At 38.3% G+C, this 9,974-nt stretch overlaps 1 protein-coding gene and 1 pseudogene across 1 annotated transcript; one reads left to right on the plus strand and one right to left on the minus strand.

The window, feature by feature from the left end:
- Positions 1 to 327: 327 nt before the first annotated feature.
- LOC133869524 (F-box protein SKIP19-like) lies at positions 328 to 3,670 on the minus strand (annotated as a pseudogene).
- A 4,444-nt stretch (positions 3,671 to 8,114) lies between these two features.
- LOC133867629 (uncharacterized) lies at positions 8,115 to 9,970 on the plus strand. Its single transcript, XM_062304382.1, has 2 exons — positions 8,115 to 8,498; positions 8,862 to 9,970. The coding sequence occupies exons 1-2, from the start codon at positions 8,297 to 8,299 to the stop codon at positions 9,680 to 9,682; spliced, it is 1,023 nt and encodes a 340-aa protein (XP_062160366.1). The 5' UTR covers positions 8,115 to 8,296; the 3' UTR covers positions 9,683 to 9,970.
- Positions 9,971 to 9,974: the final 4 nt, after the last annotated feature.

The following is a 9,974-nucleotide window of genomic DNA, read 5'->3' on the forward strand; positions in this document are numbered from 1 at the left end:
TATAAGGAAGATTATATGGGATATGAAAAAAACTAAGTATTATGAGAAAGTCAATTTCTAAAAACACAACCAGAGGCAGCAACGTTCGAACAGGTTAGTAGTGCATTCAAAAGCGTTCTAAGGTTCGCAATTGCAACCAAACTTCTCAGATCTACCTCAATGATTATCACGTTCGAACCTTCTTCGAATGGGCGTGCACAATATATGCATAGATCAAGATAATTTGCTTAGGAAAAATATATAAACTATATAACAAATAAGGTATAAATAAGATATATAATTTGAAGCCTACCATTCTTACCTTTCAAAAGGCCGACCGTTAAATAGAATTATATGATAAAGAAAGACTCCTTGAAATGCAATGCTACTTTTGAGTGGACAGTATTTGCATACAAAGATCCAATATTCATTTCATAGTTAAAATTTAAAATTTGTGCATTTAACTATCTTAATAAAGTCAATATGATACTAATACTAAACATTCAAAATATTGGGAGACGAGAGTTGAGTGCAGTGTAGAAGTCATTTCAGTTACGGTAGTCAAAATAAAAATCTGCGTCGTAAAAATCTCAGTAGTTGGTTAAGTCATCGTAGTCTTCGAAGTCGGAGAAATTGCTGTCACCTGAGAATCCATAATCTCCATAAGTATCAACAGACAAAAGATCTATGTCCGACAACCCAGATGGGTAGTCGTCATCAAAAGAAGAACCATAATCATCAAATTCAGCCTCAAATTCATAGTCATCAATAGAATCATAGGGATGCCACAAGTCTTTAATCTGCTCAGCACATCTTCTTCCCAAATTCCCTGCCAGTTTGACATTCAAACATTGGCGTAGGTCAAGTGATTCAAGGTGACGACAACCATCAAGGATGGCCTTCAAGCCATCATTAGTCAGCTTATTTCTGAAAAGCTGGAGGCAGCGCAATCCAGGCATGTTCTCTCCAATAGCAAGTGCATCCTCATCACACTCTATGTGAGGAATTCTATAGGCCGGGATGTTGAATTTGAGTGATTTCAAAAGAGGGCAATGGCGGCCCACAGCTTCCAGAGATTCTTTTGACAATGAACAGTGTGAAGCGTTAAGCTCCTCTAGTAATGGAAGTTTTGCAGCCACTTCACTCAATCCCTCATCTGAATGCTATTGCAGAGTACAAGTCGGAGGCGTTTGAGCTGACTTGAACTGTTAAAACACCATGAAAGGAAATGAAAAAAAAATCAACAAGCAGTTATCAACAGACAGGCAAACACAAATATGTGGAAGAATTTGTATATGCAAATTCATTATTGGAATAAAGAGATTGAATCCACAATCCACCACATAGATTGTGAACTGTATCAGAGATATTTTCCTACATTGCAGCCCCCCACGAGGGCCTATAATTCAAGGAGGGCTAAAAAGTGGCGGGGTGCTGTCTATATTCGATTCTATGTAGAAAAAGTATTCAAAGAAAAGAAAGCCAATGTCTAATTGGGAACATTTTCCCGGCCAAATCATCCACCAATTTATTAATTCCCATGCCCAAAACTTCCTAAACTCTTTTTTTTTTTTTTTTTTTTTAAATTTTTGTACCCAAAGTGGAGGAGAAATGAGAGATTCAAACTAATGACCTCCGCTTCATGAGGCATAATCTTTAGCCGATTGAGCTATCCCTTGTGATCTAAAGGATACAGTTTATAGTAGTACAATCTAAATATAAATATATTCATGGACCTAATGATAGACTGCGGAGGACTCAAAGCCCTTGGACATGCAGTAACTGCTCATCATGGGCAGTTAAGAAGAAAGAAGAGCTTAGGAATTGGAGAAGGTGCATGCCGTGTGTGATGGGGAAGGAGATGTGTGTGTGGAATTGGAGCAGTTAATGGGAAACGAGGCTCTATGTGGACCAGTTATTAGTTGTTTGTATTTAAAGTAGGGACTTCTTTGATAGCTTTTGTCGTGTAGCTTGTAAGCAAAAAAACTATTATTTTGTTGGATGTTCTCCTACCCGAAGTGGAGCTTTGCTTTTATATGTAACTCTGTTTCTTTCTTCCTTGCAATAACAAGTATTTGGCTTTGCTTTGACTGGTACCCATCACCTATAAATGAATATAACCTTGCATATTTTTTGATACTTGAAAGAAACTAAGCTTTCTTTAATATAGGCATTTGTAAGAAACTACATAAAAAAATTGTGCCCGTGGCACAATCTTAGATAAGTCACTGCTGCACCAATTACATCTAAAAAATTGTGCATTTGTATCCACATGGTGTGCGCGGAGCTTGCATTCAAGGAACAGCTAACTATAGATCCCATCAAGCTTTTCATTTTTTTGGGTAAATAAAACTATAACAGTACAGAAGTGTATATAAGACGAAAACCCCATTTAACTGATTTTTCATCAACAAATAAGAGTATACCTCAAGATTACTAGAGTGGAAGATTTCAAACATGATGAGCTGCAGTTTTCATCAAAGAACAACCTCAACTCTTTTTCAAAGGTAATTGCCTACCATTCAGGAATCCGGCTTCTGTTGCTTCAGTTAGAATCTTTGCCGTGATAGGCTTTCAATATTATTTACCGTAACTTTTGATGACCCTCAAATTCACGTTTTATCTTTGCCTTAAGCGTGATCAAGGCTAGCAGAAAGGTTTACATGTAACACCTAACACTATGAAAGCTAAGCACCTCTAACCAGGTACTACTTGAGGATAAAGTACATCAATCCAAATGTTTCAACAAAGAGATTTCGATAGTCATAAGTTGAAATAGATAACATGAAAGATGATATCCAAAGAAAACAAATTTTAAGACGAAGAAGAAGAAAAAGAATGAGTTGTCACACTGTTTGTGACAGCTTTGCTTGTTATGGGCTGAGGTTCGGTTACTTCATACGACTAATAAAAATTTTGGATGCTGGTAGTAAGAACAGAGGCAAGGGCAGCAAGACAAGCACAAAAAAGCACATTTAGACAATGTAAGAATCCCGTGCTGTTGATTGACGAGAGAAATACAATAGAATTGATAAACACAAATATCTCCAGTTTACCAACAAACCCTAAACCTCTTAATCAATAAACTAGAATTACACGAAGTAGTTACCAAAATCCAAAACAACCACAAGACTCCCAGCAATCACATTGTACCTCAATCTTAAAAATTAAACATAAACATATCAATTAAAACCTTAATTTCTCGCGCATAATTCAAATCAAATCCGAACAAAAAGAAAAAAGAAAATACCTGTCAGCGATGTGCCTGAGGAGCTCGTCGGTGCCGCAGTACTCGATGCTGATATCGACCACTGGCCGCAGCTGCGATCGACCGCGTGGCGGCACATCCTCTCGAGGTGGTAGGGGAACCCCCAGCGGTTGCCAGAGTAGCGCAATTCGACGGCGCGCCACATCGACGGGTCCTTGCAGAGGTTGCGCCACAGCGAGCACACCAGCTGCGCGCTCTTCAGGATCTCGATGGCGCCCAGTCTCAGTAGGATCGACGCCGTCACGTCTCGGGGCAGGTCCAGCCAGTTGCGGAATTCGTCTGCGAGGTCAGGAGGAGGGTCCATCGTGAGATTTTCTCGAAAATGCTGGGATTTTCCGGGAAGATCAAGTCATGGGGTTTGGGGTGTGTTTGTGTTGTGTGGGGTTGGTATTTGTTAACCTCGTGTTTATCAATAATAATTAATAAATTCTTGCTACATATATTGTGATAAATGTTTAGTTTTATTTTATTTTTTTTGCCTATTTTCATACAAAAAAACGTAGATGATCTTATAAATTCTACTGTTAATTTACGAAAAAAATATATAACAAATGTGCAAGAAAATGAAATTAAACATTTTTTATTATTATTTGATTTAAATTCTTGTAGAAAGTTTGGAGAAAATTTATAAACATTAACCACATCCAAGAACACAACCGCTTCTTTCTCTCTCGTTTTTGTGAGAGAAGTTCTCTCTCAGCCTCCTTGGCGAGGGCCTCAAGGGAGGAGGTATGGCCTTCTCTTCATCCTCTCCCTTCTCCCTTCCTTTCTCTGATCTCTCCATTAACTTCTTAATTTCTCTCTATATTTTTTTCTTTGTTTTTCTTTTTTCTCCACCGGATTTAACGGCTCATACGTCACCGTTGGTATTGTCCATGCGCCACCGCCATCACCGCTTGGCCCGCTCCCTCTTGGTCCATGCGTCATTTCGATATCTTCCTCGTTCCTCACATAATGGCTCTCCATAGTTGGTTCCTTATTTTGGTGTATGGAGGTTCCCAAATATTGTTGTTGTTCTTCTTCTTTGGTGTTCTACAAGCTTCTTGTGCCGGGTTCTCTCATCTTTGGACGCTAGGTTAGTGCTCATCTTCGATGATCCATACTTATTCGGTGCATATTTTTTCGTTGCGGCTCTCCTCTCTGGTTGCTCCAGTAGGGATTGTTAGCAACCTTGTTTTGGCTTTGCCTTCTCAAACTGCCTGTTTAGGCCGATTGGTCCATTCATTTGGCCCTTTTTCTTTTTTTTTTTTTACTGCCATGGTTGCTTTTAGTTGTTGTTGGGTTGCCATACCGTTTGTTTTTCTCTTCATTGTTGTAATCTTCACCTTTCTCTTTTCCCGTGTTGAATAGGAAAAAAAAATGAAAATGAAAAAAACCAAATCCCAGAGCAAAATAACGTTGTTTTCACGAAATTATTTGTTGAAAACAAATGCATTGCATTGAATTTCGCAATATCCAAATTTCTAATAAAGAAATTATAAATTTATTATAAAATGTAAAGATAGAAATAACTATCTACAAGAGTCCCAATTTCACTTTCACAATGTCAACAATTTATAATTAAGAAACAGGCTATCTTAAAAAAGTGTACTTTGTTTCTCGACCCTCTCTAGAGAAACACCCCCAGGAATACTTGCTTGCCGGGGGAGGGAGGCTGCCTCCCTCCCCCCGGCTCCTTGTGTCCCTTAGTCCTCTTGGACTAAGGTGTCTTTTGTCCCCTTCCTGAATTTTTCTCGGTGGAGGCTAGATATCCCCAGCCACTAGGGCTGTGAAGCTTTTGTTCCCCCCGGTAGATCCAGTGGTGGCTGACTTTCCCCTAGCCTCTGGAGGCTATGGTGGCTTGCATTTGTGTTGGTTTTTCTTCTTTTTCTTCTGTCAGGCAATAAAGCTAAAAGCAAGGTGTCCAGTGTGGGGATATGGCGGCCGTTTGTGTCTCCTAACAGTGGTTTTTGGCATACTTCTTCAACAGTTTTTTCGATTTTCGGAGCCAGATCTACTCAACCCCGTTGTTTTTTTCAAGACACGCGCCACTCAGCCTCGTTCTCCGTCGTTGTCCGCTCCCGCTGCCGGAAGTACGTGTCACGTCGATCGTCGGAGACTGGCACGTGGCCTGCACGCGCCAGAGAGGCCTTTGCTCTTTGGCGCGCGTGAAGGCCACACTCCACCATTTTCTGGTCGTGCTCGTTGGGGACGAGGGCTACGGTGGCGGATCTACGGCTGGGTGCTGCTGGTGATGGCGCGTGTCTCCCACGCACCGCCATCTCTGGTGGATTACGTCCATGTCTCCTCTGCCGGTTGCTTTGTTTTTTGGTTTTTTCTGCTTTGTGTTGTTGTGAATTCTCTTGTTTCTCTGTACAGTCTGGCTGTATATTACTCAGATTTTATTGGAATTTTTGTTGGCTAGATGCTAGATCGGCACTCTTTTATCTGAGTGTGAGCGTTAATGTAAGAGAGGTTCAAATGTAATTCTAATAGGGTTGGAGGTTTCGTTTCTGCACGGGCAGCTGTTTTTTAAGTCAAATCCCTCTGGCTTAGAGTGTAAGGGGGTCCTGTCCCTTTATTTCTCATGATGTATGATTTGCAGAATTTATAATAGCACATGCTATTTGTTAAATAAAATAAAATAAAAAATAAAATAAAAAAAAGGCTATCTTACCATTTTTGGTTAGACAATTCAGGAATAATAATTTATATTTTCCAAAAACAATAACCAATAATTTGAAACCATACACGAAGGTTACGTGGTTATTCTATTTAAAAAAATAATAACTTTCATTGAAAATTGAAGAAAGTAGAAAATTTGAATTTTCTCATTGGCTATGAGGGACTCCTATAAGGCCCAAGGATCGCCTTAAGCCCAGGACGCAAGACCCATGACGGGCCCAAGTGCACTTACCATGTGGCTAGCCAAGGAGCCTAGGGCTTGAGAAAATCCAGATCCGAGAGCACCATTGCAAGATCGGTCCCCATAAAACTTGAATTTGAATCCTCTCCATTTGAAATGGAGTAGATTCATTATAAAGTAAATGCATAGTTATCTTTTTATATTCTGCCTAGAACTTACGTCATTAAATTTCCCCCCATAAGCTACATTGGCCGTTCTAGAGAGAAAAAAAAAGGGTTGCTAGGTGCCAAATACAAGTCAAAAACTAAACCTATGAATTGGTCATTTTTATTTGAGAAAAGACCTCTGCACAACAGCTTGTGCAAATTTGTAGACACATGAGGTAGGACCCATGTGGTCCTATTGTGATGGGACTCACCACATAGGTCTCACCCTATATATCTACAAAAAGTGCACAATAGTTACACAACTGTTATGCACCAATCAGCTCTCTTTTTACTTTATTGTTGCTATCGATTTGATCACTTTTTTTTAACGGTGCCTCTACTTTTTTATTATTTCTTTGTTTTTTTAAAAAAAAAAATAATAACGTGGCACCCTTAGCCGGGTGACTATCCCACCAATTTGTAAAGAAATATAATAAAAAATTAGTAGTATCTTTGACAACACTCTTTTAATCCCATCAATATTTTCAGAAAAAAGGTAAAAAAGTAAGTCATAGCTCAAAAACCCTTTGATAAGTCTATAACTTAATAATAAAAAAGATCAAGGGCAATTTATACGAAGAGGTCAAATGGATTTCAATAAATAAATAATTTTTTTTATTTAAAAAAAAAAAAAAACAGAGTGCACATCCGGGAGCGTCTTCATACCCATTACCCACATGCATCGCCTCAGGGGATGGGGAGATTTGACTCCACGTCTGGTCAAGATGCCATGAACGTGGACCTTGGTGAGTCGGTGACAGAGGTTTCGCCATCGAGATATGACATATTGCCACCTAAATACATAGCAAATTTTACTTTTAATTTAAAAAAAAAAAAAAAAAAAAACTCCAAAACTAGTTAGGGGGCCACCTTACTCACGTGACAAGATGGTCAATAGTTGTGTCTTGAGGTGCTAAAAGATCATATCTCTTGACTATATGTCCATCATATCACCTCCAATTTGGCTTAGATGCTATAAAAAATTAATTAATTAATTAATTAATACATTGCTACCCCAAGATACAACTTTTGACCACCTTTGTTCACGTGGCAGCTTTTACTTATATTTTTTAGGAAAAAAAAGAAAAAAGATATGATCTTTTGCCATCTCAAGACACAACTCTTGATGAATTTGCCCATGTGGCAAGGGGTCCCCTATCTAGCTTTAGGGTTTTTTCTCTAAAAAATAAATAAAAGTAAAAGTTGTCACGTGGGTAAAAGTGGTCAAGAATTGTGTCGTGAGATATCAATGTATCATATCTCTTAATATATATATATATATATATATATAAATATGCTATGCAAGTTTAGAGAATTTAATCTCATTAATATTTCTTATTCTTTTCCAATTTTTGTGATGATAGAATAAAGAGTAATTTTATTTAATAGATTCATGTACAACAATTATACAATTAGATGATATGTCAGTAAAAATTAATCCTTAATTTTTTTATTTTTTTACAAGTCTTGATTCAAAAGCTAATTTTTATTCAATCAAGTTGTATAAAAGTCGTACGAAAATTACTAAATAACATTACATGATTGGACGAAAATCAGAGCTCCACCTATGAAAAGCTAAGACTATTGCTTCACATATAAGTCGTATTATAAAACATTTTCCCTGCACATGACATCAATGTATTTCTTATTAGAAGTTGATCCAATCTCAAATGGGTGCTAAATTAACAAGCAAAATCACAGACCACCTTAAACAAAAGGAAACTTTCAATAGAGGATTTATTCCCATTTTTTGTGACCAAAAAAAAACAAAAAAAAAAAAAGGTCAAAAGCAACGAGAGCCAGTAACAGAATCAAAGAAGCACCAATAATTGCGCATGAATCCTACCAGAAACCAACTAATCCAATATCAGCTAAGCCTAACACCAAGAAAACAAATAATATTTACAGGCAGGAACAGAGGAAACAAATCTCAGAGAGAGAGGGAGAGATGCTCTCTTTCTCGGATCTCTCAATGTTCTACCATGAAACAAGACTCTAATGATCAATGATACATTTCTTCTATACATTGCCTATTCTTCCATTTCAGACCACAGTGTTTTTCTTCTCCTTATAGATCCTTTCTCCTTCATCTTCTGCATAAATATTGTGATGAGCCGCGCTCGAGCATTTTCATCTCCAGACCTTGCGCCTCCTCCTTCCACAAGTCATATCGAAATGCCAGAAGAGTGTTCTTTAGAAGGTGATTAATTCCTATAATGTATACCTATATCTACACCTATATATGTATGTACTATGTATATATCTTTTTCTTGGAATTAAATTTTGCAGCATTTCGTGCCATGAAGACGATGGCTGTAGACATATAGACTTTGTGAAAATCAGCCTTGAAGCTTAAAAGTCGGTTTAGGTTTTATGTGATGGCGTCGTGTCTGGACAGGTTAACGAGCCATCCGAAAATCCTTAAGGTTTCGGTTCTAAAAACACATTGAAATCTTTTTAATCATGAAATGGATGAAACAGTAGGAAAATTATTGTTGTATCTTGTTTTTGTTCATATGCAGAGAAACATTCACTTATATGAGTGGTGTTTATAATATTTTAGGTATCGCAAGCAATATAAAGCTGCTACTGAAACTAATCCAAGATCACAGTGAGGCAAGCACAAAAGAACATGATGACCGAAAGGTGCAAAGGGTGGCCGGAATGATAAAGATCATCGATGATGCTAAATCCCGGATTGAAAAATGTCAATCTAGTGGCAAGAAGGAGCTCAGGCGGTGCAACACAGATCTTAGGCCTAATGCACCAAGGGTCAACAAAACGTCCAATGAACCGATAACCGATGAGAAAGAAAGGCTAAGAAAAGAGCTCAACGCGAGCTTGGCGGCGCGGAAGAGCCTTGAAATAATGTGTTCAAGTTTGGGGAAGGAGAAGGAGATTATGGCGTCGGAGCTTTCGAAAAAGGTTCAAGAATTGTGTGGAATGGAGGAACTTATCAGTGATCTCAAAGCTCAAAACGAGATGTTGTTGCGCAAAGTACAGACATGTGTGGAAGAGCACATAGAGAAGAAGTGTAATAGGGGAGAGGCGGCTCAGGGGAATGCAGGCCTCCATGAGAGAAACAGAGCACTTTCAGAGCAACTGCTGAAGTCGCTTGACGGGTATCGATCCTTGAAGAGGAAGTTCAAAGAAGCCAAAGAGGAAAACATTGGAATTCTTGCAACAATGGAGGAAATGGGGATGGGAGTTCAAGCTGGCCTTGACAGAGTACGCAGCTTCAGGCAACAGATGGCCTCAAGGAATGAAAAAGAAGTGGATATTGAAGAGATTTCAGCCCTGGAGAACATGTTTGAAAGCTTTAACATAAAGATATCAAAGCATGGGCACAAGAAGAGTACTCATCGTGTCAAAACCCAAATCTGAGATCAATTCCAGTGAATCTTCTGTAACCTGTTCTTGCATGAGAAGAAAGGGGATCATTGACTTAAAGTCAGACACAAGCCTAGACTGAATTTTTACTTTTTCTTTTTCTTTTTTGGTGGTCTAGAAAGGGGTAAAAACAGAATTTTATCATAGCTTGGAATTACTAATAAGAGGGAAGCAGTTGTTAATGTGCAATAGCCTAATTCAGGTTTCTAGATTAAAGTTCAAATGGCCCTAAATTGATGTATAATTCCAGAATTATTGCAAATATGATTATGTTTTAACTCGGTAA

This window comes from Alnus glutinosa, chromosome 5 (assembly GCF_958979055.1).
Source record: "Alnus glutinosa chromosome 5, dhAlnGlut1.1, whole genome shotgun sequence".
NCBI lineage: Eukaryota > Viridiplantae > Streptophyta > Magnoliopsida > Fagales > Betulaceae > Alnus > Alnus glutinosa.

What these genes read in the sequence shown, in the direction of transcription:
- LOC133867629 (XM_062304382.1), top strand. Translation starts at nt 8,297, where the DNA reads ATGATCAATGATACATTTCTTCTATACATTGCCTATTCTTCCATTTCA. An exon ending in AGAAGAGTGTTCTTTAGAAG is followed by an intron (nt 8,499 to 8,861) that starts GTGATTAATTCC and finishes ATAATATTTTAG; the next exon opens with GTATCGCAAGCAATATAAAG.